Raw genomic sequence first — 23426 nt, forward strand, 5'->3', positions numbered from 1 at the left:
GGCAGCACAATGGATGCCAACGCAAGTTAGAAGAAAAAGCAGAAAGTACCACTTGCCATAAGTGGGAAAAATACATTAACACGTCAGAATATCACCTTCGAGGGCTTGAATGGGTTGGAATGCCGGAAATGGTGGCAGGACACTCTCGACAATGATTTGGTGAAGCAGAACCTTCGTAAGGCAGAATTGGAGTGGGCTATTCGAATGCCCATGTTTCCTATCCAAGAGTATGAGGGTGCCCTACATTTCATGGTGGACACCTTTGACAGACACATGCACGAGTACTTTTGAGTACCTCGGGAGGGATGTCATCATATCCTTCAAAGCGGTGGACTTCACCAGAGTATTCGGCATCCCAGGCAGACAGGGCAGGAAAATCGAGTTGAAGGCTAAGAAGATGAAGCGTGAGGAGAAGGAATATTGGATAAAATTAATATCTAGGAACTTGACTACAGCAGAGCTGGACAGCGTGGCTAATGCCACGAAGGGACGAGGAATCCATAAGACCTTTGTTGTAGAGGGCCACTGGCGGTGCATTATGGATGTCATTAAGAGCAGGTTGATGGGATCGGGTAGAGCGTCGGACATCGCCCTCCCTCAGATTATGCTTATGAATGGGCTTATGAACAACATTGTGTACGATTGGGCCGCGTTGCTAGCAAAGCGCATGTATCAGTTCTTGACGATGCAGCATCGCACGTTCTATATGCCCCACTATGCTATAGGACTGTTCTTGGAGGCCACGCAGGACGCAGTGCCAGAGGCAGAGTTGGAGGTATGACCGTGTTGTGACCATTTCACACATCGCCCCATTATAAATGGGGACCCCCTCTTTTTGCTCGTTCTCCTCTCTGTTTTTTTTAGGGTTTTGGTTTAGTGAGTCAGTCATTTGGACTAGGGTCAAGCCTTAGGGTTTCCGTTCTGTGTTTTCAGGCCAGAGTCCAGTCCATTTTGAACTTGTTGAGCATCCTCGCATAGATGCAATTTTGAAATAAGGTAAATTCGTCAGAGGTCAGGTGAGTTGGTCTAGTTTCAGTTGGAATTTTGAGTGCAACTCCAAAATTTTGCCGAAGTGTTAATGATGGAATTGTGATATTTTGTCCGAGTGAGTGATTTTGACCAAATTTTGAAAATTTTGATAATTGATTCTGGGCATTGGAAAGGTCTTATTGTTGCCTTGTCAAGTGATTAAACCCTTGAAATCATGATATTTTGACCTATGGAAGCAAAATCGCTCCTGTCCCTCAGCCAGGGACCAGGGCGAAAATGATGTTTTATGCATCTTGTGAATTAATTTGTTTCATTTGTCTTATGCAGGGTCGCCAGGAGATGTGATCGAACGCGAATTAAAACCTTTGAAGATTTTGAGATTTGAAAATGGCTAATTTTTTGGAGTTTTAGGACAAATCGCTCCTGTCCCTCAGTTAGGGACCAGGGCGAAATGTTTTGTCTGGACCATTTTGACTTCATTTTGATCAAGCTAAAGCGTCAAGGACGGGATGGAAGATGGAATAAACGTGATGGAACGCCAGGACTTAGTCATTTGCAACAAAAGGATGAACATTTGCCCTCAAGGACAAAAATCGCTCCTGTCCCCCACTGAAGGACCAGAGCTTGTTTCTCAGACTTTTACTATCCTTGCAGGATGAAGATGAATTTTGGATTGGAAGTGATAAAGGGAGGCATGTTCTTTCCGTTGAATATAATTTGAAGAAATTCGCAAACAAGGAAATGTGCCAGGGACAAAAATTGCTCTTGTCCCTCACTCAGGGACCGAGGCTTAAAATCCAACATTGCCTTGTCCTTGCAAGATTTGAACGATTTCGCGATTTGAGGAGAACCAAGGAAGTACATCTTATCAGTTGAATATAACTTGAAACTGCCAACGTAAGGAAAATGGACCCTAGAAGCAAAATCACTCCTGTCCCTCTGCCAGGGATCAGGGCGAAATTTAGTGATAGCTCTCGTCCCTCTCTCAGGGACCAGAGCGAATTTCCTTATAAGGCAAATTTTGGGCAAAGATCAAGTAAGTTTTAAGTTTGAGGTAGGCAAAGAAGGTGTAATGGACCCATTACAGACAAATTGAAGATTGCAAGACACCAAAGGGAGGCTCATATTTGCCTAGGCGCTCCTGTCCCTCAGCCAGGGACCAGAGCGATTTCTTCCTTAGACGAATTTCTCACCAAGATAAAACGAATTCCATGCCAAGGATAAGTGAAAGGGGGCACAACGAGTCCATTGAAGACAAATTTGGAAGTTAGCAAAGCACGATTGAGCCTACAAGTGCAAATTCGCTCCTGTCCCTCAGTCAGGGACCAGGGCGAAATATTAGTTATGTTGCCTTCCTTCCAAGTTTAAGTCACTCCAAGTCAGGGTACAAGGAAGAAATGATGTTTGGAACGCCTCGACGAAGAATGAAGTTGCGAAGACCACCAAATGTGATAGAAATGCCTAAGTTCGCTCCTGCCCCTCTCTTAGGGACCAGAGCGAAATCTCTATAAGGGCTTAAGTTTTGAATGTTAATCATATTTCATACGTTCAAGAAGGATCAAAGGACCTCATTTTACATTGTGAAGGCGATTGCGAGTTGATAGGAACAAGAATGAGCCCAAGACACAAAAGATCGCTCCTGTCCTTCAGGCAAGGACCAGGGCGATATTCACTAAATTGGCCATTTCTTTCAAAAACTACGTCAAGGCAAGGTCAAATCAAAGTTACACAAGGTCAAAAATGTTCTTAAGAAGATGATATGCGAGAAACCAAACGTCAAAAGGTGATCAACTTGAGCAAAGAAGCTAAATCGCTCCTGTCCTTCAGTCAAGGACCAGGGCGATATTCATAGAATCTATCATTCGTCCCAAAAGATCACCTCAAAACGAAGTTACACAAGGTTGAAAATGTCATTCGAAGGGTGATGAACAAGAAGTTAAGGTTAAAAAATGACAAACTTGAGCTAGAACACCAAGTTCGCTCCTGTCCCTCACCAAGGGACCAGGGCGATATTGACCTTAAGAGGCATTCATCCACAAAATTGAATCAATCAAGCTCGAGATTCTCAACGAAGATGCCAGTTTCAACATGAAGAGGGTGATTTTGAACGTAAAAGGCAAAAGAATCAAGGCTAAAATGCTAATTCGCTCCTGTCCCTCAGTCAGGGACCAGAGCGATATGGTTTGTACCCCGTACATCTTCCAAATTTTGGCGCCAATGAAATTTTGAATTTTATTAAATGCTAAAATCGATAAAATTTGAATATTCAATTAAAGTTAGCATTTAAAAAATAGCGCATGAACATTTATTAATTAATTTTGCCTTTTAGAAAATCAAAAAAATTAATTATAAAGGCATTAAATTAATTAATTATTAATTTAAATAAAAATTAAATTGGGGCGCTTGGGTTTTATTTTTCATATTTTAAACAAAGTCGGCCTTAATTTTTATTTAAAATTTGCTTTTATTTGCCTATTTTTCCAAAGTCGGCCTAGAGGGAATTGAGAGGGCAAGCGCCTATAAAGGAAGGTGAATTATTTCATTTTCAAAGCATCATTTAAACCTTCATTTGCATGCGATTTGGAGAAGACAAGGAGAAGTGCGAATTTCATCAAAAGGAGGTGTGAAGCATCATCAAAAGGAGTGCGAGTTTGGTTCAAGTGAAGCGAGCTTGCCATCATCTCGATTGAAGACCCCCCAAAGGTGGCGAAGTTGCTAAGGAGGACGTTCGCTTGAGGAAGATCACGTTGAAATCTTCAAACTCCAATTTTTGCCTAGGCAAATTTCCTTGTTTTGCATTTTTAGAGTTAGCTCGCAAGTGAGGTATGACGTGGATCCTTTGTCTTGAATTTTGAATTTTTGATCGTCATAGCCTTGAATTTTGAATTTTGAAATTTTGAAATTTCAATAGCTCGATCGCATTTAGGAAGTGATAACTCAAAGACTTATCATGAAGTTTCCTAAATTTAATCTCTAATCTATAGTTATGCATTGCAAAATCTATTACTTATTACGAAATGTTGTGTAGGTGTTACAATGGCGACCCCGAAGGCGGGAGCATCCACCAGTCGTCCAGCTCTCATGAAGGAAGATCAAAAGACCGAAGAATTGGAGACCAAGATCGTGTCTAAGTGGAGCAACATTGGAGATACCAACTTGGGCAACTTCAGTACGAAGAAATTTTGAGAGGTCCCTTACATTGGCAAGCCATCACCTGTCGCCAAGAGGATAATTGAAAGCGGCATCATTAAGGCGGTCGGCTTCCCTCCAGCAGTTCAGTGCCATGAGTTGATGATCAAGTGTGCTCGTCATTATGATCCGGAGTCCAGAACGATCGTGTCCAAGGAAGGAAACACTTTAGCTTATCTTTCCGAGGAAGCTATAAGTGAGGCTTTCCATCTTCCAGAGCACAGGGATATGGTCTACAAAAGCATAGAAGGAGCCAGGTCCATGTACGAAGATGATCCAGATGCTTGCTTAAACATCATCAACAAGAACTGGTTACTCAAGAGTCGTCCTCGCCTGAGCAAGATCCCGAACACACCACAGAGGATCGATTTCCAGGAGGAGTACAGAGATTTGATAACAATGCTCAACCGAGTCACAGGAGCCCCTCAAGCCTTCTATTTTGAGAAGTGGATGTTCTACTTCATCCAAGTGATAGTTCAGAGAAAAGGAACAATTCATTGGGCTAGGATGATTAGCCATTGCTTGGATGTACAGTTAAGGAGATTGAAGGCTACCAAGTCCTTCCACATGAGTTCATACGTCATATATGCCTTGATCAGGAGCTTCGAGTACGCTGGACTACCTCACAGAGGAGTGATTGGAAGAGGACCCGGCGAGGTCAGAGTTTGTGATTCCTATGTCCACTTGCATCATCCGCCAGGAAGTAACTACAAGTTAGTTAATGATACCTTCATGATGAACATCACAAGGACGTTGCAGGGAGGAATTCACAATAGACTATCTCAGGATGCACAAGAGTTAGTAAAGAGGTACGGTGCTTGGTTTATCCAATTTCCGAAGTTTACATATATTAGAGTGCATGGATGTCCTTCACCTCCATACATGTTGCCGAGATATCCGACAGACAAAATTGTGTTACTTGAGGTAACTAGACAGTTGGCAGCTTATGCGAAGGCGTTCAGACACAGACATGGGAATGGAGTTCCTGTACCTATCATATTGGGCAATTCAGTTGAGGTATGTCCTAATGCTCTAGCCATGGACGATGCAGAGAAAGAGTTAGCTTTGTATTCATTTTCATTCTTTGCCTTGAGAGAGAGCTTTGATCCACATGGATATATAGAGGAGACAGTCGGTAGAAAATATAAGCATGAGTTTCAGATAGAAGATTTTATGATGAATCTCTTAGATGATCTTGAAGTGAAAAGAAAGATGCATTCTAGATTGCCTTTGGATTTCATTAGGAAATGCAAGATTTACAGAGTGGCTGACCAAGCTCAGGACAGTGGCAGACATCTCCAATCATCCTATGATCGAGAAAGCAAAACAGTGAGGTTAGATTGGAATGAACCCGAGGTTGTGGATCTAGATGCTTTGATGGCTCCAATCTTGTCTTGTACTCGCAAATGGGTTGATGTACAGCATCAGAAGTTGAGAGAGAAAGACATAGCTATGAATTTTACCTTGGAGGAAAAACCAGCTGAAGGTGGAGCAAGTGTAAGCGAAGGCAATCCTAATCCCAGAAATGCAAGCGAAGGCAACCTTCGAAGTGCAAGTGAAGGCAATCTCCATCCAAGAGGCTCGAAGAGGAAAGAGAGACCTGAAAAAAGAGAATCTTCCAAGAAGAAGCAAGAGGCCAACCGAGATCGTTCATCCGGCGCATCTTCTCGACAAGAGAAGAGGACATTTGAGATAGAAGAGTCTATGGAATCAATGGTACAGAACGATAAAGAAGGACAGGCACCTCAAAGGTCACCAGGTGGATCTCTCCAAGATAATGAGTTGCATGAAGATAAAGAGGATAACGAAGTAACATCTCCTCCTAGAGAAGAAGAATTGCTTAAGGAGATTCAGGTTAAAGAAACAAGATCGGCAATCCCAGATTGGTTGAAGGAAAGATTAACAAAAGTGATTGTGATCGAGGACAAGGACAACGTGATTGATTTAGAGAGCCTTGTTGGACATTCCCAGGAAGTGACAGAAAAGAGAAAGGCAACTAAGATGTCCAAGATGATCCGAGATGAGATTGGATCCAGAAAATTGCAGATAGCTACACTGGCCGTGGACAAGTATGAAGGTGAGATCCTCGCAGAAGAATATGATGTAGAGACATTTGAGCTAGGTCCATCCACAGCCGAACAGACAATGGATGATGCCACTGATTCATTTGAAGCATTGAAAGACAAGCTTAGGGAAGAAATGGAGAAAAATAGAAAGCTTGAGAGAGAGGTCGGTGCATGGAGAACATATTTCAGCCATCTCAATCAGCCTTTAGGACGTCAGGATCCAGCAAGATCACCCGTGCAGGCACTTCCCCTTCAATCAATTGGTGAGGCAGAGAGATTCAGGAGTTTGGTCCAGCTGATGAGCTCATGGATTGACAAATCTCATACAGTTGCCATGGAATTTGCAACAAGGATGATGCAGACCATTCATAGGGCTATCCAAGTTCTTGAGATCATACACAACTTGATGATAACGGTAGCCGCTTTTGCTCATACCAAAGATGTTATCATTCCTATCTTGCAAGTAATCAGACAAACATCAAGGAAGGTCTTAGCACAGGAAAAGATCATGGATGGAGGACCTCACAGTTTACTTCAGTGGTCAACTTTACTCCAGATGAAGGAAGTTCTCTTCGAGGACATCAGTACTAGGTGCAATCATGTTGAGGAGGTTATCCACCCGATCCAGGACAGAGTATTTGAGGTACTACGTACCATTCTTGGCAGGAGGATCGAAGTTGAGACAGATGTGGATTTGTAGGAATTGGAGGATAGAGTCAAGGTCATCTTTTGCAAGGATGCTAATATTATCACAGATGAGCAATGGTACCAGATGTTTGCTACCTTGCTCCTGATTGAGAAGACTAAGGAACTTGAACCTAAATGGGACGCTGCTCTTCTCAAGGCATTTGATCAGGTCATCCACTTAGAAGAAAGAATGAGGAATCTTTCCGAGATTCCAATTGCTGAGATCGAAGGAATCGTATCAAGATTCATCGCATATGCTAAAAAGGAGCATTGGAAAGGGAATAAGATTCTAGATGAGAGGTTGTTATAGATGACATGGCACCTTAATTGTCATTGGTCTATGTCTCCTAGATTTTTGTGCCAAATTTAATATTTGGCTATGCATTTAATATTGTTCAATAAAAAGGGGGCTATTTGTAATAAACCCTAATTAGGGTTTAGGTGTCATAATCTTGGCCATTGATCTTCTTTCGATCTGGACTGTTCTTTGTAATTGAGGATGCTATTTATACCCTCATTTCATTTCATTTTGTAATTAGAAATCAGATATCAGAGTTATGTATTAGAGAATTAGAGAGATATTAGAGATTAGCAATTTGTTTTGTAGCAAGATTGAGTTTGAGGAAGGAATTTCAAACAATTGTTGTACATGATGGCTTTGAGATCAATAAAATATTGAAGTTATGGTGTTTTATTGCTATTCTTGTGGTTATCTTCATGGTTGTGCACTTTCTTGAATCATTCTCAATCAAGGTAGTGTTTTAAGTTCGAAGGACAAAGTGTTGGACTTGATCTTTGGTAGGATTCATTTTCCAAACCACTAGCTTCTTGCTGATTGTAGGAACGCCTTGCGTGGTCAACTGGAGATACTTGAATCGCTTAAACCTTCAATCGTTGTTGTATCTTGGATATGTACCTTCGTAGTAGTGTCCTTGATCCTTGATGTATTGAAAATCATTTGTTACCTTAGAAGATCACATCAATTTCAATTGAGTTGTTAATTTATGGCAATATTGAAGTTGGTAGAATCTTGCCAAGTCTCGTCCACATTGAGTCATTCTTAGGGTTAGACTAGATTAGATCTCTTGCAAACCCTACTCTTTTGATATTTTTTGAAAGCTTGTTTAGTTTAGGAAATTCTTCGGTGACGTAAGGCCCCTTGATGACACAGCAATCACAACGACCACTGGTGCTTATCCACACGTAGAGACCCTACTAAAAAGAACATTGGAGTCACCCTGATAGATCCTTCTTGCGATATCTTCAGCTATTAGAGACTTTATTCAAGAGAGGATAAGATGCCTTTGGGTATTTTATTCTGTGTATGATTGTGTATAAAATACACGTCAACAGACCGCAGGGATTGTTGGTAGCGGGTGAGCCTCCTATCATGTATTGGAGACACCTGGACATTGGGCACTCTTCTGTGAAGCGGAAACGGACGGTAGATATGGCCTTAGGGGAACCAAATAGTGGGAGGGAGACTTCGAGTAGTACAGAGGATTCAGAAGCGGTGGATGAGAAGTATGATAGCAGTAGGGCGACGAAGGAGAGGGTCCTTTTTGCCCCACCCTTGCTACCGATGGGCACACCGGTGATGTCATCCAGAGTGGGAGGCACCCTTATTCCTGCATTTGGGCAGAGTCGCACGCTAGTTGCACTTGGCCCCATCCAGCAGCAGGTAGCCTCACCTCCGCCGGATCGAGCACCACCTTCGGGACCGGCCCCGACCATCGAAGACATGGCGGAGTCGTGTACAGATGGGTCGCTGCATCGAGTAGTAGATGAGGAGCAAGGACTGAGGGAGGTGGTTGATACAGAGCCTCAGGTGCGGTTGGATGTTGTTGGAACTGAGGCAGTGGTAACCGTTTCTGCCTCCTTGTTGGAGGAGCCCATGGCTATGGTGACACATCCTCCGGTCGTAGAGATGCAGAGAGTCCCGGGGATCCCTAGTAGAGACTCGTCGGTAGTGGCTATGGAGAGCTGGCTGACTCAGCGATTTCAGATGACAGTGGTACCACTCGTGGGAGTTGTTGTATTCTCACCTTGTCGAGAGACTCCAGCAGAGGTAGTAGACTTGGACGATTCATCAGGCGAGGCACATGGACTAGCAGTTGGGAACGAGGCAGGAGAGCTCGTCTCTGCGGTGCAGGAACAAGGGGATGTTACACCTCTAGTGGCGGAGGAGGTACCTTCATACCAGCAGGATGTGGCAGTATCGGTTCTGCCAGAGACTTCTGAGTTACCCTTTGGCGCTCTTACACAGATGCCACTTCCATCATGGTCACAGCTTTCAGAGCTGGAGGGGGAGGACATTGAGGCCTATTTAGTTGACATGGTGACGGGGGTAGACGAGTGGTGGGCATGGCGCAGATGCAAGCATTACAGCAGGTTGTGGTGGAGTTAGAGCGGGTCCTACAGTTTATGTGGGCTGCCCGACAGCCTTTGTTACATGCTTTGAGTCTCAGGGATGGCCGACTACAAAGACGGATAAGATGCTACAGGCTTGGATTGTGCGAGAGCCCATTGTGGAAAGTCGGGTGATGGCAGTTGTTTGAGAGATCGAGCAGGTCTATCGAGACGCCTACTATACATTGAGGCGTACACAACAAGAGTCTGCGGTTCGTGAGGCTGCTCGGGTCGAGTTGGAGAGGGATGTGGCCAGTCAGCAGGCCTCATGGGCAACAGAGAGGGCACAGTTGTTGGCGTAGCTTGAGATGGCTGAGGTAGATACTCGTCTTTCGGTGGAGCAGAGTGTGAGGAGGTTCGTGCAGGAGGAGTTGGATGCAGTCACTACTGAGAGGAGCTTGTTGTAGACTCAATTGGTCTGTATGACGGAGACAACGGATACCAAAGAGGAGTTGCTGGAAGTCGCGCATATGGTGAAGACGGCTTTGGATAAAGTATTAGTGGCGGAGCGTGATGTGACTGCACGTACTCAACAAGTTTATGAGCTCTGCGCCGGCTTGGCGGCCCCGACATCGGCATCTCAACTTTCTACTTCAGCGACGCTTCCTCAACTCCCTCCTTAGTTTTGTCTTGGATGTATATTTTGTATGGGTTGCATTATCTCCATTTTTGTTGTTAGTCGTCAGAGACGACTTCTTTTTTGTGGGGGATGATGTTGTCGAGAAATATGTATATCTTATGTTTGGATAGTAATGTTATTTGTTAGTAGTTAGTTAGCCGACGAGTAGGTAGTTGGAGTCGCGATGGTTGTGTCGCACCCCTTCGGCTGTTATATATTGTACTACCTGCGGGTATTGAAGTGTGTTGTTTTTACGACAGATAATGCTATGAACATTGTATACACTTTGAGTTATTAATGGAAAGCTTATTCTTGTATTCATGCTGTTATTGCATTCTTTATTTCTGCATTACTTATGTATTCCTTTTGTTTACCCAGTGAGGCAAACATTGGAGAGGTGAGTTACTATGTTGTTTGTTGAAGGTTTGAGTGATAGACTGAGAGGATTGGTGAAGGCTCATAAGATGAGTACACTTCATGATGCCATAGGTCTAGCATTGGACCTGGAAACTACACCTTTTCAGCCTCAAAAAAAGAATTTCAGCCCTTGGAAGTCTGATAAGAAAATTTTTAATCAGCAAAAGAACACACCTCCCAAAGCTGATCAGGAGATGAGGAATGAACTAAGATGGAAGAAGTTATGCTTCTCTTGCAAGGAACCATGGGAGCTTGAACATCGTTGCCTTGGTAAAGGAAAAGCACATTTAATTGAGGTCATCATTGATGATGATGAAGAGGATGTGTAGGAGGCCCGTATTGATGAAGATGTTGCATAGGTAGATCAGCCTCAGATAAAACTGGAGGATGCTACAACCTAAGAGACTCCACGCATTGCCGCTCTTTTTGGAGTTCCTAGTAGCCGCCCTTTCCGGCTCTCCTTAAGGGACAACAAATGGTGTTCTTTGTAAACAGTGGAGCCACACAACTTTATAAATGAGGGACTAGTATTAAAACGTGGACTTTTGGCCGAAGAGTTTCTAGGATTCAGTGTCATAGTTGCGGATGGTTTCTCGTTGGCTTGCTCCCGAGTAGTTCCCTAGTTGAGTATAGAAATTGGAGATTACTCAATGACAGGTGATATTTATATGCTTGGGCTCAGTAACATAGATGTCGTCTTGGGACTAGACTGGCTGGACTCACTTCAAACGTTATGTTCAGGATTTTAAATAGATGCAACTGGAATTTATGGTTGATGGAAATATAACGATGCTTAAGGCAATGTCTAATGGCGGTCCATGAGTTGTATCAGCTAGAAGGATGGAGGCTCTCTTCAGGCACAAAGATGTTGATCGGGCAGCATAGTGTTTCATGCAGTTTCATATCGATATGTATTATATTATAATCATAAATAGATATCAAAGTATATCGATATTTATTTTTAATAATTTGTGCAAAAACAATATAAAAACTCACTTCACACGTGTAATTTGTAAATTATTATAATATTTATTATTTATTAATAACTATTAATTTATTAATTATTAATAAATAGTAAATATTATAATAATTTAGTTAAAAAAATTATTTTTAAAAATTAAATCACTTGTTAATACTAAATTATTATAATATTAATTATTTATTAATAAATATTATAATAATTTACAAGCAATTTAATTTTTAAAAATAAAAAAAATTTACTCACTGCTGGATTTTCTAAAACAAATTACTTGCTTGCAAAACTGAAAAATAATATTTTTTACAAAAAAAAATTGTTTTTTTAAGTGTGCTTACCGTTGGAAACGGCTAATCGTACTTGGGATGACTTGGGTGTCCTCTGTCGTCCCAAGGACATTCAATGGTCCCTAGAAAAATAGTTGACCGTCCCCGAGTTTTCGGGACGATTTCTGAAAAAATTTTCAAGGATTGGGTTTGGTTTGGAAACGTTTCTAGTAGTCCCCAAGTCCTAGAAATGGTTTCCGTTTCCGAAATGGGTGCCTCAAGGCCGAAAACGCGTTTCCAGGTAAAAATGCTTTGCAATGACCTTTTTATTGATTTGAAAAGAAATACTACCTCTGGTTATCCCAAGAGCTAGCAAATTGGACCAATAGACATTTGTCATAATTGGAACAACAATTTAGTTAAGTATTATTTCCTCGCTTTGCTCTAAATTTCGTTGTGCTTGGTCTATGCTGCTTGTGATATTCTTGTAAAAACAGTTTAGATTAGGCTTAATCTCCATCACCAGAGTTACAATCCTAAAAACCACCCTAGCATCTACTTGTTATCATTAGACCATCTTTGGTAGTGTGTGTTGGTTGTTTGACCTCCCTCTTGATTGGACACCAGTACCCTGTCAGTTTTTTTCCATCTATAGTTCTGATATCTTTTCTTTCACCATATCATTTTTTATCTCAACTTGTCATCTGCTACATGTTATACTAACCTAAGACTAGACAATAAATTAGATCGCTATGTCAATTGTTTCTTATGTTGCTTTGATATGTTTGTTTCGCTTGCTATGATTTTGTTGCTTTGATATGGTCAATTTTAAACGGTAGCCACTAGGCAACTCCAATGCAGTAACAAAGACCCCTTTTCCATCCCCATGTGTGCATCTTCTTAATACTATAGTTATATAAAATAGCCATCCCCGTGTTCATTTATTCCCATATTCTGATTAGAAGGCCATTGTCCATCCAGCACCCAGATTTATCATTTGATCATGTTTTTTAAATAATTAAAAATTAAAATACAAGAAGTTTTTTTTCCAACTAATTATTATATACAGTCAATGATAAATTTTGGGTGCTGGATAGACATTGCCAATTAGACATGCCAAACCCATCCCTATACTGGCACCCTTATGCTGCATATCTCCAAGTGACTCTTTTAAATTATTCACATTCAAACAGAATGGCCATTTAATTGGTGTTGACTTGTGTAATGTCATATCTGATACCCAATGCTATTTTAGTTTTTGATATGATGGACATTTCATTCTTGTGATAATATTGCAACTGTGATCTTATGTTACAAGGTGCTGAATGATAGACTACTCCTTTTTTTCTCCCAAGAAAAGATATAGAAATAAGCAATGAGATTGAGATTCATCACTTTCTTGACATGTGGCAAATACAATATTAGGATATTTCTTATTTTATTGGTGAAACGTATCAATTTAATATTACTTGTGTCAAATTCATGTATTTTGACAGGTGAAAATGACAAGGGAGAAGGTAAAGCTAACAAATGAGAAAATGGTTGAGGACGGAGGGGCATGTTCTCAAAATGGAGATAATGCTACAGGTTTAAGATATAAGAATACAGCATCTATAGATGTAGACACGGAAAATCGAAATCAGGATGGTCAGAATGGTGTTACAGAGAGTTGTTTATCAGAGGCTGCAATAGGTTGTCCAGCAGAAACAGATGATTGGACTCAATTGCAGTTTCAGGAAAGTTATAATGTAGGAGATGATATGGGCGAGGAATTAGAAACTCTGTCTGACATTGATGATGAAGAGGTATATAGAATGCTAATTTCTTTCTTACATTTATGAAGCAATTTAGTTTGTAAATAGTTTTCTTCTATCTAAACACAAAGTTGTGGCATTAATTTGATTTTGGCTGTCTTACATGGCACATAGATATTGCATATTGTGACGTTTCTCTGTATTATCATTCGTTTTCTCATTTCTCATTAAAAGATATGGAAATGATCTTTTTATTGGAAGACAATGCTAAAGTAGTTACTATCATGCTTTTCTGGTCTTGTTGGATGTTGTTGTGACCATTTCACACATTGCCCCATTAAAATGGGGACCCCCTCTTTTTGCTCGTTTTGCCTGTTCTTCTCTCTGCCTTTTTAGGGTTTTGGGTTAGTGAGTCAGTCGTCTGGACTAGAGTTAAGCCTTTGGGTTTCTGTTTTGATGTTTTCAAGCCAGAGTCCAGTCCAATTTTGATGAATTGTTGAGCTTCCTCCCGTAAGATGCAAGGTGAATTCGTCAGAGGTCAAGAAAGTTGGTCTAGGTTCAGTTGGAATTTTGAATGCAAGTCCAAAATTTTGCCTAAGTGTTGATGATGGAATTGTGAACTTTTGTCCGGGTGATTTTTGACCAAATTTTGAAAATTTTGATAATTGATCCCGAGCATTGGAAATGGCTTATTTTTGCCTTATGAAGTGACTAAAGTCTTAAAATCTTGATATTTTGGCCTATGGAAGCAAAATCGCTCCTGTCCCTCAGCCAGGGACCAGGGTGAAAATCATATTTTTAGGCATCTTGGTTATTAATTTGTTTCATTTGTCTTGTGCAGGGTCGCCTGGAGATGCAGATGAACGTGAATTGAAGATTTAGATGATTTTTGAGACTTAAAGATGGCAAATTTTGGAAGTTTTAGGTCAAATCGCTCCTGTCCCTCTCCAAGGGACCAGGGCGAAATGCCTTGCCTAGACCATTTTGACCTCATTTTGATCAAGTTCAAGCGTCAAGGACATAATGAAAGGTGGAATCAACATGATGGAGCGTCCAGACTTAGTCGTTTGCAACGAAAAGATGAACATTTACCCTCAAGGACAAAAATCGCTCCTGTCCCTCACTGAAGGACCACAGCTTGTTTCTCAAAATTTCACTGTCCTTGCAGGACTAAGACGATTTTCGAATTGGAAGAGATAAAGGAGGGCATGTTTTGTCCATTGAATATAAATTGAAGAAATTTGCAAACAAGGAAATGTGCTAGGAACAAAAATCGCTCCTGTCCCTCACTGAAGGACCGGAGCTTGAAATTCAAAATTGCCTTGTCCTTGAAAGATTTGAACGATTTCGCGATTTGAGAGGATCACAGGAGGTACATTTTATCAGTTGAATATAACTTGAAAGCGCAATCATGAGGAAAATTGACCCTAGAAGCAAAATCGCTCCTGTCCCTCTGCCAGGGACCAGGGCGAATTTTTAGTGATAGCTCCCGTTCCTCTCTCAAGGACCAGAGCGATTTTCCTTATAAGACGAATTTTGGGCGAAGATCAAGTAAGTGTTAAGTTTGAGGCAAGCAAAGGCGGCATAATGAATCCATTGAATATAATTTTGAAGATTGCAAGATACCCAGTAAGCCCATATTGTCCTAGGCGCTCCTGTCCCTCTCCCAGGGACCAGAGCGATTTCTTCCTTAGACAAGTTTCTCGCCAAGATGAAGCAAATTCCATGTCAAGGATGAGTGAAGGGGAGCATGGCGGATCCATTGAAGATAGTTTTAAACGTTGGCAAAGCATGAATGAACTTAGAAATGAAAGTTCGCTCTTGTCCCTCAGCCAGGGACCAGGGCGAAATCTAGGATATCTAATGTTCCCTCCAAGTTTAAATCACTCCAAGCCAAGGTACAAGGTGGCGGCGATGTTTGGAACACCTCAAAGAGAAGCAAAGTATTAAAGGTCGTGAAAAATGATGGAAATGCCCAAGTTCGCTCCTGTCCCTCTCCCAGGGACCAGAGCGAAATGTCTAAGTATGTTCAATTTTAAGTTGCCACTCGCATTTCAAGCATTTAAAAGGGAGTAAGGAACATCATTTTATACTTTGGAGGCAATTGCAAGTTGATATGAGCAAGGATTAGCCCAATGAGCAAAAGTTCGCTCCTGTCCTCCAGTCAAGGACCAGGGCGATATTCACTAGACTAGTCATTTCTTTCAAAAACCACGTCAAGGCAAGGTTGCACAAGGTCGAAGATATCTTTTGGAAGATGATAAGCAAGGAACCAAACATCAAAAAATGACTAACTTGAGCAAAGAGAAAAGTTCGCTTCTATCCTTCAGTCAAGGACCAGGGCGATATTCATAAAATCTATCATTTTCTTCCAAAGATCACATCAAAGCAAAGTTACACAAAGTTGAAAATGTCATTTGAAAGGTGATGAACAAGAAGTTAAGGTTAAAAGGTGACAAATTTGAGCTAGAAATCAAAGTTCGCTCCTGTCCCTCACCAAGGGACCAGGGCGATAAACACTCAAATATCAAATTTGCCTTGTAAAGGACAAGTAAGTATACGTGGAATGAAAGAATAGAGTTGTTACTTGCCTTGTGATATAAATTAGTGATTAAAGAGGCGAAGACCAAGGAGTAAATACAAAGTTCGCTCTTGTCCCTCACCAAGGGACCAGGGCGATAATGATCTTAAGAGGCATTCGTCTACAACATTGAATCGATCAAGCTCAAGATTCCCAATGAAGATGCCAGTTTCAACGTAGAGGAAGTGATTTTGAACGTAAAAAGCAAAAAATTCAAGGACAAAATGCTAAATCGCTCCTATCCCTCTCCCAGGGACCAGAGCGATATGGTTTGTATCCCCTTACATTCCCCATGTTTTGGCGCCAACATCATTTTCAAATTATATTAAATGCTAAAATCGATAAAATTTGAAATATTCAATTAAAATTAGCATTTAAAATAGCGCACAAAACATTTAATTAATTAATTTTGCCCTTTAAAAATAAAATAAAAATTAATTACGAAGGCATTTTAATTAATTATTAATTATTAATAAAAATAAAAGGGCGCTTGGGTTTTATTTTCCATATTTTTACAAAGTCGGCCTTGATTCTTATTTAAAATTTGTTTTAATTGCCTATTTTTACAAAGTTAGCCTAGAGGTAATTAAGGAGGTAAGCGCTTATAAAAAGGGGGTGTGATATTGCTTTTCAAAACATCATTCAATCATTCATTTGCATGCGATTTGGAGAAGACAATTACAAGGTGCGAAATACTATCAAGAAGACAAGGAGGGTGCGAACTTGGTTTGTGGTGGAGCGAATTTGCCATCAAGACGTTGAAGACCTCAAAAGTTGGCGAGGTTGATAAGGAAGGCGTTCGCTAGAGGAAGATCACATTGAAAACTTCAAATTTCGATTTTGCCTAGGCGAATTGCCTTGTTTTTGCATTTTTTAGAGTTAGCTCTCAAGTGAGGTATGGCGAGATCTTCTTGTGTCTTGAATTTTGAATTTTGATCGTCATAGTCTTAATCTTGAATTTTGAATTTTGAAATTTTGAAATTTCAGTAGCTCAATCGTATTTAGGAAATGATAACTCAAAGACTTATCATGAAGTTTCCTAAATTTAATCTTTAATCTATGTTTATACATTGCAAAATCTATTTCTTATTATGAAATGTTGTGTAGTTGTTACGATGGCGACCCCGAAGGCGGGAGCATCCACCAATCGTCCAGCTCTCATGAAGGAGGATCAAAAGAACGAAGAATTGGAGACCAAGATCGTGTCTAAATGGAGCAACATTGGAGATACCAACTTGGGCAACTTCAGTACGAAGAAGTTTCGAGAGGTCCCTTACATTGGCAAGCCATCACCTGTCGCCAGGAGGATAATTGAAAGTGGCATCATTAAGGCGGCCGGCTTCCCTCCAGCGGTCCAGTGCCATGAGTTGATGATCGAGTGTGCTCGCCATTATGATCCACAGTCCAGAACGATCGTGTCCAAGGAGGGAAACACTTTGGCTTATCTTTCAGAGGAAGCTATAAGTGAGGCTTTCCATCTTCCAGAGCACAGAGATATGGTCTACAAAAGCATAGAAGGAGCCAGGTCCATGTACGAAGATGATCCAGACGCTTGCCTAAGCATCATCAATAAGAACTGGTTACTCAAGAGTCGTCCTCGGCTGAGCAAGATCCCGAACACACCACATAGGATTGATTTCCAGGAGGAGTACAGAGATTTGATAACACTGCTCAACCGAGTCACAGGAGCCCCTCAAGCCTTCTATTTCGAGAAATGGATGTTCTACTTCATCCAAGTGATAGTTCAGGGAAAAGGAACAATTCATTGGGCTAGAATGATTAGCCATTGCTTGGACGTACAGTTAAGGAGATTGAAGGCTACCAAGTCCTTCCACATGAGTTCATACGTCATATATGCCTTGATCAGGAGCTTTGAGTACGCAGGACTACCTCACAGAGGGGTGATTGGAAGAGGACCCGGCGAGGTCAGAGTTTGTGATTCCTATGTTCACTTGCATCATCCGCCAGGAAGTAACTACAAGTTAGTCAATGATACCTTCACGATGAATATCACCAGAATGTTGCAAGGTGGGATTCACAATCGGCTATCTCAAGATGCACAAGAGCTAGTAAAGAGGTACGGTGCTTGGTTTATCCAATTTCCGAAGTTTACATATATTAGGGTGAATGGATGTCCTTCACCTCCATACATATTGCCGAGATATCTGACAGACAGAATAGTGTTACTTGAGGTAACAAGACAGTTGGCAGCTTATGCGAAGGCATTCAGACACAGACATGGAAATGGAGTTCCTGTACCTATCATATTAGGCAATTCAGTTGAGGTATGTCCTAATGCTCTAGCCATGGATGATGCGGAGAAGGAACTAGCTTTGTATTCATTTTCATTCTTTGCCTTGAGAGAAAGCTTTGATCCATATGGGTATATAGAGGAGACAGTCGGTAGAAAATATAGGCATGAGTTTCAGATAGAAGACTTTGTGATGAATCTCTTAGATGATCTTGAAGTGAAAAGAAAGATGCATTCTAGATTGCCTTTGGATTTCATCAGGAAATGCAAGATTTACAAAGTGGCCGACCAAGCTCAGGACAGTGGCAGACATCTCCAATCATCCTATGATCGAGAAAGCAAATCAGTGAGGCTAGATTGGAATGAACCCGAGGTTGTGGATCTAGATGCTTTGATGGCTCCAGTCTTGTCTTGTACTCGCAGATGGGTTGATGTGCAGCATCAAAAGTTGAGAGAGCAAGGCATAGCTATGACTGTTGGTTGAAAATTTTGTACACTTGGGGAAATATACAAAATTGTGGTTTCAACCACAGCACATGAGTAAAAAATCTCCTAATTTAGGGAAGGCTCCCCCTATCTAACTACAACTTGGAAAGTAAAATGGGATGGGACAACAATCTTTTTTTTTTTTTTCAAGAAAGACAATATCCTTTTCTCTTCACAGAAAAGGATAGCGATTGAATAACAGCAGTAACCACTTTAAAGTGAAATAAGAGAAAGGAAATGAAGTTTCCTGAAAGCGCAAAGACTTCCGTCACTTCCTTCGGGACGGGACAGCAATATCAAGCTCAAAGACTTGACTATTGGAAGTCCTATCTACCCTTTTCTATACTAAATTTTACAATGAATAAACGACAACAGCTCAAAGACTGGAATAATTTATTCTTTTAACACAAAGACAAGAACTAATGCAAGCTCAAAGACTTGCTACTATTTCTTATCAAACAGTAACTTTTCCTCAAGAATAGACGCAAGCTCAAAGACTTGCTGCTCCTTCTAGAGATTTTCCTATTTTAATTAATCTTCTCTACTTGCAGCTCAAAGACTTCAAATCAGATTGGACTAAGCTCCTTTAGAAATACTTTGCATAGAAGAAATAAAAAGATTCAAACTCAAACATGTGGCTCAAAGACTCAAAACTTGAGTAATCCTTCTTTATAATTCTTCCAAAACCTTCAATTCACATTCATAAGCTCAAAGACTTCTTGCTGTAAATTTGGCAGAGTTTTTGCTTGCTTTCCAAAAGATATATTTACAATGGACCTCTCAAGTATTTATAGAAGAGGAGCCTTGAGAAAAAGGTGGGAGGATCCTAACTAACTTGAGAGATTCTCTCAACCACCAAGACTCCTTCAATAAATAACTGAGACTTCATTAATTAACTAAGAGTTACTCTAACTAACTAAGACTTATTCCAACTACAGTCCTAATCGGACATAACTTGTAGTTGCCTTACATGTAATTACAAAAGTACAAGTAATTTGTAACTTGTATTTTACAAAAATTACTTTTACATGTAACTTGTCAAAACGAAATTACAACTAAAGATTACAAAAGAGAGAAAATTCAACTAAGTGTTGAAAAACACTTAGGTTGCCTTTTGTGAAGACATGAATCCTTGAAATTTCCGGATGCTCGCTTGTAGTTCCTCGGGATTCGGTTCATGAGTGTTCTTAGCAACTACCATAGTCTTCACAATAGTGTCGTGACAGCGGAGGAGCGCGGAATTGTCTCTATCCAGGATGGACTGGATCTCATGCAAAAAGGCTTGATGTTTCATCAATGCTTGAATTGAAACTGCCGAGAATTGTTCACTCCTCCATTCACCATGAATCCTCATCTGTAAGTCCGCAAGAACTTCTTCTTCTGGAATTACCTCTCCATCCTGACTTACTATATTGCAAGAGGCCCTTTCACAATGTGAGACAATACCTTGATAAACTTCATTCCGGAATCTCCTTGCATCACTGATCTCTTCGATGAGGGACTTAAGAACAAGGGTTTTGTTTTCCATGAGTTCCTCAAATTCCAAGTACATGACCCTGGAAGAGATGATGGCGTGCTCCTGCAAAATACTCAGCTGTTGTTGGGGCATGGTACGCCAGATTGCCAGACTTTTCTCAACACTTTCCAGATTCTTTTTGAAAGTGTTAGAAGTCTGATCCAATTTCTCCTCAATGGTTTCCAGCTTAGACATTATTTGAAAAATGTCTTTTATCACTTGCACGCATTGATCATGAAGCTGATCAATCCAGGAATCCAGTGCTTGTACTTTTTGAGCAGCCCTTTCCACTCCACGAATCGATTCTTGGGAACCGGAAGAACCTATGGAGTTACTCCCTTCAGCAGCAGGTTTTGTGATTTTATTGATGGCTGCCATGAGCTGTCGGTTTTCTTCTTCTAGCTTGTCTTTCTTTGCAAGAAGATCGTCACACCTTTGCACTAGTGAAGCAACAAAAAACTGAGCATCATGTTTAATGACTTCATGTGTTTGCTTGCCCAATTCTACCCTTGTAACCTTATAATCAGCAGCTGACATTTCATCAAGTGGTTTATCTGCAATAGGTTCCACAATTTCAGCTACTTTCATCTTGTTGCTATCAACAGTTACCCTGGAAATAGTCTTCGCCTTCTTAGCAACTTTAGATCTGGACTGTTTGAGTTGCTGGTAGTCAAAGGCATCAGGTGAGATCTCTTGCTTCTTTCTTTTCGGGGTGAAAGAACTAAGCCATGGAGGCAAAGTCATCAACTCACTTCCTGTAACAGCTGTAGGCAAAGGAGAAGCAGTTTCTGTTTGAATCACTGTGGTCACCCTGGGAGGAATATCTGTTTGAATAGCGACTATGTTTTGCTCAGTTACCAACGGACATGAAGATTGCCTCATGAATTCTTCAAAACCAGAAGTGGAAGTATCAATTTCTGATAACTGAATGCAAGTGGGATTATCTTCAGGAACTTCCAACACACTTTCTCGTTGTTGCTCAGGAGAAGGCCCGTATGCTGAAATGGGAACTGCATTCTGAGGAGACTCATCAATGAGCAAATCAGGAGGAGAAAGAGGCGTCTCAATAGAAACTGGAGGAATGACCTCATGAGGCGTGTCTGAAACTGAAGACTTAGGTGCATCATCAGATTGCTGCCCCTCTTCTGGATTATCCAGATCGATCACCTGAACATGGAACCGTGATTTCTCTTTCCCACGAGTAGTTGTCTCCTCAGGAGGAAGCACTACTGCACGACTAACTCGTAACTTGATCCTTGTGCTTGAAGATGAAGCACCCTCCTTATTATCAATCTGAATCTCAGACTTTCGTCCAAGAGGCCCTGTAGAATCATCTTCTTTACCAACCTTGATTTTGATAAGTCTAACAGCATTGCTTTTCAACCATGCGTTAGTGTTGGCCAAGATAGGCTGAAATCTGTCAAGAATGGAGACGCACTCTTTATGTGACCATTGGATCAAAGGAAGTGGAGCTTCCTCAACCCTCCGTGAAGTGTATTCAGGATCAAGTATACGCCCATCATCAATCATCCCTTGTGGGATATCTGCCAAGTTCAAGTCAACAATTTGCTCAACAGTGAGCTTGCGGTAATCCATCTTCAGGACTTCAGCTTCTGTGCGGAGATCTGCCCAGATGTCTTCAATGCGATGAACATGTACAAAGGATTTTTTGATCTTTTCCTTCATACCTCTATAATCAAAATCAGCTCTAGGTTTGAACCTCTTAAGCTTGATTTCTTGCAATTCAACCTCCATGGCCTTAGCCTTCACAGATGTGACAAGGGAGTATCGACCAATTTTCAACGGATTTGTGCTGGAGATCCCCATTCCAACCTTGTGTCTAGCAGACTGAAGAGTATGAACAGCCATAATCTGTCTACCCAACTCCATAAGAATTATCCTATCGGTCGGGTATCTTGGTAGCATGTATGGTTGTCCATCATAGCACCCAATCCTCATGTAGGTGAAGGTGGGAAATTGCAGGAATAAGCACCCATACTTAGATACCTTGACCCATGCCTCATCTGATACTTGTTTATTTCTGAGATCCATGTCAAACTGACACATAAAATATCCAAAGAATGCGTCTTGGACTCTTCTGAAATGTAGTCTGCTAGGTTTCAAAGGCAGCTGGTCATAATATTCCCAAACTGGTATGAGAGAGCGATCACCCTTGGTAGAAAGACCTAGAAAGTGTCTAAGTGATGCTGCTAAATATACCAAATAAGAATTCATAAAGAAGGTCATAGTGGTAGGAACCGCTGCAAGTTGTTCGCACAAAGCATCGCTGATGATTTCACCCCATGAAATGTGATGCGACTGCCGTATGAACATGATGAATTGATATATCCATGGCTCAAAGACATTAGAGTGCTCAAGGCCTAACATTCTGCTGAGAAGAGTGATGGTGTCTCCTATCTCCCACTTGAAATCACAACGGTACAACTTTGCCCATCTTGAGAAGGAAGGACGTGGCTCATGAATCCACCTATTGATGTGGCGCTTGCAATCTTTTTCTCTTTTCACATAATACTCTGCTGCACTTTCTTTGGTGATTTCCATGTAAACAGGTGCAGGAGGTATTTTGAAGACCTTCTCGATTGTATCCGCATCAAGACGAATTATGGCTTCACCATCATCATTTTTTATGACTCTTGACTCTTTGTCAAAATGATGGGCGCATGCAAGAACAAATTCAGGTTCTAGGGCAGCCACTGGGAAAGAAGACGCATGATGGATATGGCTGTCCAACAGCCGCTGCAAGTTGTTATCCTGTGGATCTTCTACCCTGTGAATGAATTCTGCCATATCAACATGCCCTATTTCTGTGTCCCTGATGCGATCCAATGGAGAGGATACCTGGGAAGGTGTAACCTCATTCTGGTATTTATCATATTTGTATTTCATTTTCTTTGGAGTTGGCGATGCCGGCAAATCTGACATTGATTGTGAACCTGGAATGCTGTGATGAAGACTTAAAAGGGTTAAGGCCACATCATAATTAGCTGCAAATATCATTCTTTCTTTTTTCAAATGGGTAAAACTTTGATCTCTGAATTTCACGGTTTTGTGAGAAGAAGAGAGAAGACATGTAGAAATGGGAAAATCTTGACTTTGACCAATTTCGGATCTTGGGGGAATTTTCGCAAGTATACAAGTTGGAAAGTACATACATGCAATCGGGATTTTAAAACCCGAATACAAGTATACTTGTAAATT

General features: G+C 41.0%; 1 protein-coding gene across 1 annotated transcript in view; it reads left to right on the forward strand.

Moving 5' to 3' along the window:
* Positions 1 to 23426, forward strand: part of LOC131052438 (transcription factor IIIB 60 kDa subunit) — a 98090-nt gene that overhangs the window by 70586 nt on the left and 4078 nt on the right. The window contains exon 4 of the mRNA XM_059207823.1: positions 13116 to 13424. Coding sequence (XP_059063806.1) covers positions 13116 to 13424 — 309 coding nt within the window. The remainder of the gene's footprint in view (positions 1 to 13115; positions 13425 to 23426) is intronic.

The sequence above is a fragment of the Cryptomeria japonica genome, chromosome 7 (genome assembly GCF_030272615.1).
Source record: "Cryptomeria japonica chromosome 7, Sugi_1.0, whole genome shotgun sequence".
Classification (NCBI taxonomy): Eukaryota; Viridiplantae; Streptophyta; class Pinopsida; order Cupressales; family Cupressaceae; genus Cryptomeria; species Cryptomeria japonica.